The sequence below is a fragment of the Dysidea avara genome, chromosome 9, assembly GCF_963678975.1.
Source record: "Dysidea avara chromosome 9, odDysAvar1.4, whole genome shotgun sequence".
NCBI classification, from domain to species: Eukaryota; Metazoa; Porifera; class Demospongiae; order Dictyoceratida; family Dysideidae; genus Dysidea; species Dysidea avara.
Window position 1 is genome coordinate 17027041 of NC_089280.1, and position 12712 is coordinate 17039752.

The 12712-nt window shown below is 36.9% G+C and overlaps 1 protein-coding gene across 1 annotated transcript; it reads left to right on the forward strand.

Moving 5' to 3' along the window:
* Positions 1-5: 5 nt before the first annotated feature.
* Positions 6-12346, forward strand: LOC136266956 (uncharacterized). Its single transcript, XM_066062007.1, has 7 exons — positions 6-118; positions 176-292; positions 7734-8007; positions 8062-8173; positions 11304-11401; positions 11572-11759; positions 11843-12346. The coding sequence occupies exons 2-7, from the start codon at positions 193-195 to the stop codon at positions 12208-12210; spliced, it is 1140 nt and encodes a 379-aa protein (XP_065918079.1). The 5' UTR covers positions 6-118; positions 176-192; the 3' UTR covers positions 12211-12346.
* The last annotated feature ends 366 nt before the right edge of the window (positions 12347-12712 follow it).

The window sequence follows — 12712 nt, forward strand, 5'->3', positions numbered from 1 at the left end:
GGTCGTCAAGTGCACGTGCCATGGCAGTGCTATTTTATAGCATGCATTTTCAAGCCATACAAAATACTGACGTGTGTAGAGCCTGCATTGTGAACGCCGAGAGTTTCTGTCATCACAGGTTGTAAATGTAGCTTATAGTAAGACGTTTATCACACTTTATCGTTACTTGCATTAGCTGCAACTGGTCACGATATGAGCAATAGCCGAAGCAGTAGAGATGAAGGAAATTTGTTGCTCATTGTTGAAGCTGCAAACATTTTGGAAGGGAAGAGAACAAGACCCAATGAACCTGGTAAGAATAAGACTGTTACTGAAACATGTAATGAACCAACTGTCACAATAAACAATACAAATGAAGTAGACAAAGTGACCGGCTCATGAGCAGTTTTTATCACCCAGAACTGACAATAGAGTGTATTCTTGCCACTGGAGTGCTGATCAAGTTTAGTAGACCAAGAAGTTACTTGATGGCATGACTAAGTCAGTTCCAAAAAATCAGAGCCATGGGATTGTGGATTGTTTGTTGCCAGAATACCGGCTATGTAAACTCCCCATAATTAACTGCAATATTCTCATGAAGTTGATGCCATTTGGCCCTGCCACTCCGTATTGCAAGACTTTTTAAACCTGGTTTACTGAAATTGTTTTCGTAAAAGTGTGTGTGTCTATCTATCTATCTACCTATCTATGTTTGTCCGTACGCACCCACGTGAGCAAAATCATTAAATGGTAAAGTAGCTTTTACGTGTAAGAAGTAAAAGCGAAATGAAGTCTTTATTAACTTATGCACTGGTGAACTTTGCTCTGAGGTTGTTTCTTTTCGGCGGTCTGAAATACGGGTGTGGCAACTCTCCTCAGACTTTGTGAATTACCTTCCCTTCAGGTTTTACAGACATTTAACAATTGAGAAACAACAGTGCAGGCCTTGTAGATTACCAGGAATAGCCTATCCCTTTGGTTGGTTGGAAAGGGGGCATATCCCCAATGTACGCGAACGAAAATGAAGAGCAGCTTTGAAGCTTTGTTGAGAGAACTTTTAGGAAAAAACACTGTAGTCAAACTATAAAACAGTTTAGAAGATACTTCTGTACGTAATATGTTGTTAAAAGCGGTTTGTTTAACATGCGCTTCCTTAGCAGTGCATAGCAACATAATTGAAGAATTACAAAAATTTCATTAATTACAAAATCCAAGAATTACAATAAATTAATTCACAACATGATAAATACATAGTAATACGTAGTTGGCTAATTCTGAGTTAGCTAGCTGCATGGCACCTGGTTTTAGAAGTAGCACAACATCAACTTGTTCTACAGTGGTGCATAGGGTCCGATTGCTTCATAAGACCAAACCACTATATTACAAATGTGATGGTACATGTATCTTAGACATTGTGCCTATAGGCTGGAAGCCATATTTAATGGTTATGCTGGTTGTATACAATATACTGATACATAGAAAGTACTCTGACTAGACTACAATGACAGCATGGGGGGTTCTATTCTTTAAATAGTCCTGCATGCATGTGCACACAGCAAGACATGTAAATGTGTATGACTGTCCATAATTGGTTTAGCATAATATTATATGTCTCTGTACATGTTTTGACTCAAATTTGTACAGCATAAGTCGCCAATTATTGACAGGTTATCGTCACGTACCAATATCACACTTGTAAGTATACAGACTACGGATTGAGTATAAGCTATCCAGTAACACTATGGGCTATTATACCCTCTAAACTTTCTTATAATCATTTTCATTCAGTAATTATTCACTATGCGGTTGGCTAACCATGAAGTTGCATAAAGATAATTTTGTATTGGAAGTCAGTATAGTTTTTTTTGTGTCCAACCTGAATATCTCTCGAACGGCAGGTGTCATCTTCATAAATGGTTAAGTAGAGGTTGAATGCAGAGAAGATCTCAGATCCCAGGTATTGTGGCTCCTCTGGTGCGTGCCTAGACTGCATGTTGCTGGGGATCAAGTCACCACTGGGTCTGCATGGGTTTTTTTTCTGCATTCTTCAACGTTTTAGTTACATGTTTCTGACTCCCTGTATTCACAGGCTTTAGCCTTCTCACAGGTCCCTAGTGGGATAGCATTTATAAAACTTCTATGAAACAGGGTTATTCAAGGACTGCATATCCCACACAAACTACTAACAAGGCACCGGTGAGGTATTACTCACAACTTCGCACAGTCTGTCAATAATTGGTTATTTGCTGAATTACAGGGTGCCAATAATAGGTATCTCATGCCAATAATTAGTGCAAGCATAGGCTTTGTGACTTCACTTATAGCACAATGTTCACTCATGTGAGGTAATTAAACTTTGGTGTGCTAAGAGACTAAGGACTGCTCTATTGAATAGGAAGTTCATATGTCATATGAATCATTTGACAAAATGATGTTGATAATTGGTGACTTGCGCTACAATCAGAACTACAGATCTGTATGTATTAGTCATGCACATGTATACAGTACCACTTTAATGTAACGTCGTCTCACAAGAGTGCAAGCGATTAAAAAACTAACTAATTAAAGGGCGTGACACCCATTTTGCTTGCGAGTATTCATCCTGTTTTATTTGGGATGAATATTCACGAGCAAAATGAGTGCCATGTCCTTTAATTAGCAAATTTTTTAATTGCTTGCACTCTTGCAAGATGATGTTACATTTGAGTGGTACCGTATGGATAGCAGTGTTATGCTATATTCTACGTGTACGTAATTTTGTGTAATAGCTATTTGAACAATAGGTAAGTAGGGATGAAACAAATATTACAAATATTTGCCACTTGTTAAGGAGTTTGGTACTGTGGATAATACTACTTGAGTACATGTTAAGGTCACGTGATCCGGTGTTTATTAGCTTACATGATGCATTTGTTGTTGATCATCAAAATGTGACACTATTAGGGCTTGATTTGTGGAATTAATGCACTTTGATAGTCAGGAATCTTTACATGGGTACTTTAGTACAGAGTATGTATCATGTTGTTACTTGAAAAATTCATTAACTGTTCAATATAATAGAGTATAAAACAAGTTACATAGGTATGGCTAATATTCAAGAGTGCTCATCCGTTAGTGCTAGAGAGTACTTGAATGCTTAAAAATCCATGATCTTTTTAGCCTTATTAGTAAGGACATTTAAAAATGACATCTCTCAAAAGCACCCTCATTTGTATATGATACTACTATCTGAATTTAAAGGGGAGTAGTGTGCTTTTTTTCCCATAGTGTGCCAAGGTGTGCTTTATTTTCCACTATTTCCTTTGTATGGCAATAAGCACACTCTGTGACACAATAGAGCACACTTTGTGTATGAACATGATTGTGTGTGAACACAACACAACCATAAAAACAACCCACAGAGACACTGGAATACCACAATTACCCCTACTAACAAAACTGTCAACAATGTTACCATAGAAATAAATTAACAAATAATAAATGGTCACCCATACAAATGCTTGTAATTCCAGTACAATAATAATACTGACTCAGTCTTAAATATTTAGCTAAACTGTCTATCATTGCAGGCCCAGCGAATTCTGGCCAACCTTCAGGCTATACCCACGAACAACAATTAGATAGCTGTGCAAACTGTGCATTATCAAATAAGCTAGTCATTTTCCTGTAACAGTGAATTCCAGAACGCAAATTGTGTGATAATCAGCAGTGACCACTACAAATTAATTTTCTACCCTTCTGCTGGTTGTAAGTCGCCACCTATTAGTTTTCTTACTATCACTGTGGCATTCCAGGATGTGATAAACTATTTTCGCTGACTTCTTGATTATAACCTCAGATTCTTAAATTAAACTATTAAAAACATCACATATGCTCTTGCACTACAAAAAAATATAGCACTTGGGTGCAGTCTCAAGCTAAATGCAATGCCACGTGCTATACATTTGTCTCTCAACCACACTCTCATGCTATATTTTTCATATTGCATTCACACTGCAGCGCTTTAACTAGTATTGTTTGTATACACAGCTAAAAGGTGTAGATAGCAGACAAGATGGGTGGGGCAGTACGAGGTTTTATAGATAGTTGTGGTTGAAACTGAAACTACTACACGCAATCTAGCGTGTCATATCAGTAAACATTAACTAATACCACTGAAGTTAGTGATTATGAGCAATATCTGAAATGACGAATTCTGTCGTAACGTGATATCACAATTGGAAAATGGTTGTATTAGTGTGGACAATTATTGCTCACAGTTGGAACCAAGACATAATAAAGGTAACAGGTAGTAAACAAATTTAAGCATATTTTGGCAATACAAATGGGCTCATTGCATGGGCAAAAGCAAACCAATTTTTTTAATGCTTGCATAAATATGCACATCTGTATTTATATGTCTCACCTTTACGCTTGTTTGATTATAAGTGTTATCATAGCAGAACACTATCTTGTCTAATATCTTCCCATACAAAGTTCCCACACTATAGCAGCCATTGTGTTTTGTGACATCAAGAAACGTAACTGATATGTCAATAAACGTCATTGCAGACATCACTCATGATGGGCATCTTGTACAGGGACATGTGAGAAAATTTTAATTATTGAGTTGCAGCTTTTATGACATCACAACTTAATTTAATTATATTATACATATACCTCTGAGAAAAGATAGAGGTCACATCAGGGCAGTTAGAAAGAGCTGATATGGTTGGATATGGACATGGATGTTTTCACAAAATGTTTTTACATTTGTATAACAGTTAATTTCTATACCCATGTTGTCTTGACTTCCAGACCAAGATATCATCATTGCATAGCACTGGTATATTTATACATAAGTGCATGTGCAGAGAGTAGGCAATATAGAAGACTACAAATCCTTAGGGCTTTTAGTATAAGCACCCCTTGCCCAGGGTTGGGTTTCAACCTGGCTTGTGTAAGAATCTGGCTAAACACTAAACACCATCAACTGAACCCCTAGAATTCATATAATCCTGCATTAGATTTCTAGAGTACGTGTACAACAGTATAGTCTTATGTAGCATATACATGCCACCTTCCACACTTGTTTACAAATAGACAAGAACTATGATGATGTCTGGGTCTGTAAGTTGAGACTACAGTAGTACAAAAAAATGTAGGTATGTTGTACGATATGCAAATTTAAAAAAAAAATTACCTGTGTCTGCGTCCATGTCTAAGACCATGTCTGCCTTTTCTAACTACCCGTCTCATCATGAAGGATACTGTTTAGACCCTATGGTTCTAGTGTCAAAGAAATTGCCATGACCACATTCTGTAAAATAACTGACTTTACAAAATCAGTATGTCAGAAGTGATGCAAGAGTGTGACCAATAGATACTCTGTGGTGTGAGATATTTGTCTATTAATATGTCCCAACCCACAGAAGGCCTGTCAGTAATGATACTGACGTAGTACAGCCATATGATTTCTCTATAGCTACTGAAGATTCCATCCACCAACAGTTCAATTATGCTGCAGCATAGCTGTATATTGTCAACAAATTTAAAGCCTTTACGTGGAATTTAACATTTCTTTAGTGCAATTTCATACAAATGGTGTATTGTATTTGTATGTACCTTTGTGTTTTATGGTGGTGGTTTACTCAGTCCTCGAATGGTGGTGGCTGTCTTAGAATCAAAGAATCTCATTTACCATAAAAACAATATATACAGCCACGTAAATGATTTCTTTAAATAACTTCCCCATCTATCAAGACCTATCAAGATGAAGATGTAATCTTTAATATATTTTACATACCATGATACCATTACAGTGATTGTTTTCTATGTACTGAGATGCCAAAAGTGCTTGAATGTTTTTGGATGGTTAAAAAATGGTAGATCATAAATTTGTGATGGTGACAGAAATTTCAGTATTGATAGCTGCAACACCATTTTGGTGACAATAATATGGCAGCTTCATGATGAATCAAAAGTAAGTTGACAGAGGACAAGAAAGGGAGGGTAAGCAAAGCCATTTGTGACTTGCTGAATCTCTCATTGTTTACTTCCTACCTGTGGTATGTATCAGTTTCCAATGGTGTTTATTACATTGTCTGTTGTGTAATAGTTAGACACTTGTAATAGGTGTCTTTTAAGAATTTAAAAGCCTGAGGTGACATCAATAATTACAAAGGCACAGCCGAGGTAATTATTGACGTCACCGATGATTTTATAATCCTCAAAGACAAATATTACAAGTGTCGAAAGTATTTTAGACAAGGGCATACAAGCTGTTAGTTAGTAGTAGAGAGTTTGTGTCGTAAACACCTCAGCACGCCACTGTGCCAAAGATTTGAGAAGTCACAGCAAGCTGTGGAGCATGATAACAGTTTGTAAACTCTGTATTTGAGGCTTGACAATATATGTATGAGAATGGCAGCGAATGTAAAGAGCCAATGCCAGCATGGCTGTTTAGGTCTATAGAGTGATGTACATTATGGCAGATGCTATAAAGGAATTTACCGTCTTCTTTAAGTATTAGCCAGTTATGGTGATGGTTTAATCACATTTGAATAGCTACAGAAAACAGACACAAAAGATTACTTGCTTGCAATTGTTTTTTGTGACAAACACATCACTTTGCTTGGTGTTTATTGATGTGTTATTGTCTACAAGGGGCTAATTGCATTATTGCAGGTCTCAATATGGTTGTAAACAAATGTTTTACTGGACCAGATGTCTCACCAATAAGACACCTGCTATCAGGTTTCTTCATAAATAAGAGGCCTCCATACCTCTACTTAAGATATAGTTAAACACCAAATACCAGCATCTAAATGCTGAGTAGGAGGTGATAGAATGACACAACATAGAGCCAAGGTTTCTATTGCATCATTCTAGCACGTCCTACAAAGCATATTATACCTTGAAGTTGCTGGTATTGGTGTCCAATTGTCTTAGAAAATAGTCAACCAGCACAGTGAAAAGGACATTGTAGCTATGCTTTGTGCCACTGAAGAGTTTATGAAAGGCTGCATGGTAAACTTCGCTTGAAATAACCTGCCTTTTGAAGAGCCAGTGTGGTAGACTGGTGATACACGCTGCTTACTGTGGTATCAACAAGTGTTGCATCAGTTTGAGCCAGAGAAATACATCAAAAGTACACCTAAAGTAAATTTTGTTGGTGTAGCTACCAGTCGAGTATCCTCACAACTACCCAGTTGAAATTTTTTAACTACCACAAGCAAGACTCAATGGATTGCTTCACTGGCCCTGCTCGTGTAGAAATGAAAGTGGAGTCGCATAGTTATAGCTAGTAACATTATATTGCCACTTATCACGTCACTGCAATGCAACCCATTTTCTAGGATAGTAAGACACCAATACCTGCCTTGGCACTGCAGTTAATTCACCGGTATAGGGTGATCAGTGAAGACCACTAGTTAGCTACTAGGTTGGTTGTGCTATTGTTGACAATATTTCAGCAATTAATAATAAATTCTTGTGGGCACAGTGATGACTAATTAACTGGTGTGGTTAACCACGAGTCTCTTAGTACTCTGTTGAAGTCTCTTCGTAAATAATTTATTAAACTTCAAAGCATTGCTCACATACCATTTTCTTAAACGTTTCTCATTTTATTCACTGGAAAACTTTAGAACTAAACTAATTGGCCTGCCAAATAGTAATTAGTTCTGATATACTGACTTGAAGTATGATTATTGTTATTAGAACACATGCTAATGAGGAAGTACTGAGCATTACATGTGGTTTGTTCTTTGTAGGTAATAACTTATTGAATGGTTGTAGTGGCTTGAATCTGTTAAAAGGCAATAAGAAAAGAAAATTACATAAAGCCCAAGCTCCCACTACTGTTAACTCATTGGAAGTGGATGCTTATGCTGTGGATATTAAGAGAGTAGAAAACCCATTTGTTAAAGATGATGGAGATTCAGATGATGATAATGATGTGTCTGGTCACCTTCCTGAACTTAAGTTTCACAGTACTGAATCTGTTTCCTATTCTAAAATGGTACATAATGCCAAAGAAAACAAAAGGTAGATGTAATTTGTGGTTATACGCTAAATGTGATTAAGTTGTTATACTATTAGACGAAGGAATTTAAAACAAGCACAGCTGGCACTTCACCAGGAGCTCCAACCCTACACACACAAAAAGCCAATTCTAAGAACTATCCTGTGTACTGCAATAGAGGAGATAAAGGTTAGACCACAACACAGAATAGGCATTTGCGAATTACAGTGATCTGGTGTTTTTATAGCCACACAGTAGTTAACTGTTGTGATCTTACAAGTACAAGGAATGGAATCATAGAAATAGAAAAATAGTGAAGCAAGGGAGGTCACCTACACCTGAAGATATACATAGTCTATATATAGCCATGGCTAAATTAGTTGTTGAAATATCTCCACTAGTATATTTGCAGGTGTAGGTGACCTCCCTTGTATCACTACCCTTTATTTCTATAGTCCCTAATCAGACTTAAAATTCCTAATTTTTCCTTGTACTTGTTTGTTTACTTTTTTGTAATATAATTATCACTGGTGAACCCAATGAAAATAGAAAGAATGATGCCAGACATAATCATAAAATTAGTTTCTGAACGCACTCCCCAACCATGAAAAGTTAGGTAGCCATTATGCTTTGTTCCATATATTATAAACAAAGAACAGTAAAAGCACCTCTGCAACCCAATCACAATCGAAAGTAGGATAATTACCATTATAAACATGATAGTCATCCACAGGGAAGCCATTTTATGCTACTGCAAATCGATACCTGGCACTGCCAGTGAAAAGAAATATGACACAAAGGAGGACAAGGCAAGTCCATAATACATGCATTGTACGTACTGTGTTATGCCAAAAGGCACCTGTCGGGTTGAGGCGATGTCTTAACAGTGAAAATTCAAGCCGGTAGCTGTAGTCATCATTTAGTTATGTTTGTCCAAAGGCATATCAGTTAGCCAATCAGTCAGTCAGTCAGTCAGTCAGTCAGTCAGTCAGTCAGTCAGTCAGTCAGCAGAAAATTCCACTAAATAAACACGTTGATGCTGTGCTACCTCTAAAAACCTGGCACTCAGTTAAAATAACACACAGCATGATTTTGTAATAATACAATGCAAATTACTTGGTATATTAGAACTGCACGTATTTTCATAACCCACGTATTATTTCATAATTCATCAATTGTGTTGCTATGCATTGCTAAGGAACCATAACTTGAACAAACCACTTTAACCACTGAAGTATCTTCTCAACCGTTTTATAGTTTTTCTGTCATGCTTTCATATGCATATTCTATAGACAAAGGTTCATGGCTGCTTTCAATTTTTGTTGTGTATAATGGGGGCATGCCCCTTTCAACTCGAAAGAAAGGATACGCCATCCCTGGTACCTGCTACATTGTTTTTCTGTCATTGCACTCCTGTTAGAGCAACATAGGCAAGCCCCACTATGCATTTTCACATGGTTTCAGTAACCAGCCACACACTCTCCAAGTAAATATGATAAAAGCAGAAATTAACCTTCAATACAGCTTTCATTTGTGAAATGAAGGTTTATTTTCTGTAACTCAAAATTTGTTTGCTTACATGGGTGTGAACAGACACACAAACATGCAGACACACGGTTTTCCCAAGTCAATTTCAGGAAACCAGGCGTGTTCACACACCTGACCTTTGGTCGGCTGTGGGTGCACACCTAATTTAAGAAAATGTTGGATTGCACTGAAGACGCTTTTGGGCTTTATTCAAGGTGTTATGAAGGTATTGTGAGACTGGCTTCTAGTCAGTATTTTTTTGTGAAAAAGTACAAACCTCTGTGAACCCTAATGTAACAAGATATGACATACACATTTGTTATTGTAATTGACTTCCTTACATGGTAGAGTACACTGTAATTAAATCTCACATATGATCAAGATTTTCTGGATCACTATCACTTTTGTCTAGGTAATAATAATGACAGGGTACACAAATGGCTAAGTGCCTGTACAAGGTGGTCCCCAGCAATACAAAACTAAAAACACACACAAGGTGCAGGTCAAGTAAGTTTATCCATATCAGAAAAATCTGTCACTTTCTGACTTCCATGTCATCAACTCTGGATCACATCCATTGAGTCAGTAGGTCATCCAGATTAGCAATCATACCTGGTTTGAATGCACTAGTGCAAAACACAGTTCAGAGAGGTAACTTTGAGAAGCAATAAGCCCAGAAACAACATTCTGTAGGAAGCAATGCCAGGTGAACACCTGTTACCATTGTTTGTTGTCATACTAGTTGCTGTCTCACAATTTGAACTTGCTGTCATGTATCTATGGTGAAAATTGTTAGCCATAGGCAGCAATTAATTTTGTCATTTGATGTTCCATTATGCCATTCATGTACTGCAATGTTTATAGAACTGATGAATGAGTACTAGCATGTATGATATCCATTATACTTCATTGTCAGCTATGTTCAACCCATTACACAGCATTACGAATCAACAACTGTTCGAAAAGCACCTCTGCAATCAAAATAGCCACTATGAAAAATACGGACAATTTCTGTTTCGTAGGGAAGCCATCACGTGCTACCACCAAATCAACACTTTGCTGTCAGCAAAGATGAATGGGACACAAAGGAGGACACTGGTAAGTCCATGAAGAATGCATTGTACATACTGTGGTATGCCAAAAGGCACCTCTCGGGCTGAAGCGACATCGAACAGTGAAAAAATCAAGCCCATAGCCTTAGCCATTATCAAGTTACGCTTGTCTGAAGGCATCAGTCAGTCAGGCAATCAGTCAGTAGAAAATTCCGTTAAATAATATTTTTTTAAATTCCGTAGCAACTTGTTGAAGACGTTTCGGGTCAATCTGAAAGCTTGTTTGGGCTTAGTTTTACCTAACCAATACTGCCTCATCGTCGTCTGGGAAAATTGAGGCTGGTTTTTGGGTGATGTTATTTCGTGGGCAACACCTACTCCTTTGTGGTCCCTACTATACAGAACTATTGTACTGTATGATTCTGCCCATCCTCCACACTAAATTCTATGCTAAGATGTTCTGTTTTATAAACCTATCTCCTCAGCATATTTCATAGATTCAAGCTTAAAATGAAGTCTGTAAAACATTTTCACTTCATCGTTCATGGAATTGTGACCTCACTAGGTATTTATTTGAGACCTGGTGTTTATTCGAAACCTGAAATTTATTTTCTGTTGTAATGCTATAATATATATATACAGGGCTGTATACCCTGGAAACTAGGTGTTGTACAGAACCAACCATAATTTGAGGCAATGTGGTATTTCTTTGTGTGTGCTATGTTGCATATAATCCTTAGAAGCTGAAAAGTGTTGCTAAAGAAAATAAAAGCTGTTTAGCTGCATTAAGAGAAGAGAAACACTTGCTTACACGAAGACTAGAGTTCTTAAAATCATTGTGAGTACGTTAACTGAATTTGATAAAGATTATAGTAATACTTATTCTCTCACGTAATTTTCCAAGCACACTGACATTTGATATATTCTAATAATATATTTTTAACTTGAACGTAAGAGAGTCTTACTCATTTTCACTTTGTAACATAATTTTGTCATCTTGTACTACAGAGAGCAGTTTCCAGGAGACAAAGAAAGAGAGAGCAGTGATATTAGTTATGAAAGTGATGAAACTTCTCTACAACAATCAATGGAGTGTGACTCTGTGGTAGATGTTACAGAAGATGATTCTAGTGAGCAATATGTTGAAGAAGAAGAATATGAGGATAAGAATAATATGACCAGCACAAGTAACACAGGTAAATATTTATGTACTAGTGTTCTCAACGTTACTCATAGCGTTCTGTACCTTAATGTTATGTTAATGTATCTTCTTGTTTAGAATATGTTACCACTGATGGTAGTCAGTCGTCACTTTTTGCAAATCCATTATTCACTTCTCCACTCTACCGTACAACTACAGCACAATTGGCTGCATTACAGGCTCAGTCCATTCAACTGGCTCAGCTACAAACATTTACAAACCCCATATGGCTGCCACCATTTGTCTGGCCCAATCTAAACAGTTTATATTCCACTGTTACTGGAAATCAAGTGAATGGAACTAATAGTTTATATGAAAAACAACACTTACAGGTATTGAATGGAGTCAATGGACATGTAAGGAAAGAAGTTGGGTCAGAAAGTTACTGTTCAGCTGTTAAATGTAGTGTTGTGAAAACTACAGGAAATGTTGACACTGGAAACTAATCCTCAATATCACTTAACTCAAAGGCAACTTTTTGTGTGGGTATCTTGTAGAGACTTTATAGTATTAAATGTGCATATATATATATACTAGAGGTAGTTATTTGTATAGAGCACTTCATTATTTTCTTATTGCGAACTGGGCTTATCAGATAGTAGCTTGATGGTAGATGATTTTACACATGAACAGTCAACATAACAGGTAAAAGCTATACCTACTACTCGTGATAAGAAATGTGACATTGAAAAATGACTTGAGAGATCCCACATTTACAGCAAAGATAAAATTGTGAATTGTCACTGAGTTCTGTAATGAGGTAATGTAAAAACTTAGCTGGTAGCTAGGTAAGCAAAAATTGGTAAAGTATAGTCAACTACTTTAGGAAGGATGAAAGACGTAGCACTGCATGGTTATGTATTAGTTATTCCTGCCACCAGATGTTTCCTTCAGTGCTTTGGTTTGATATTATAGGGTTGTTCTGAATATCTTGACCAAGGATTGTGC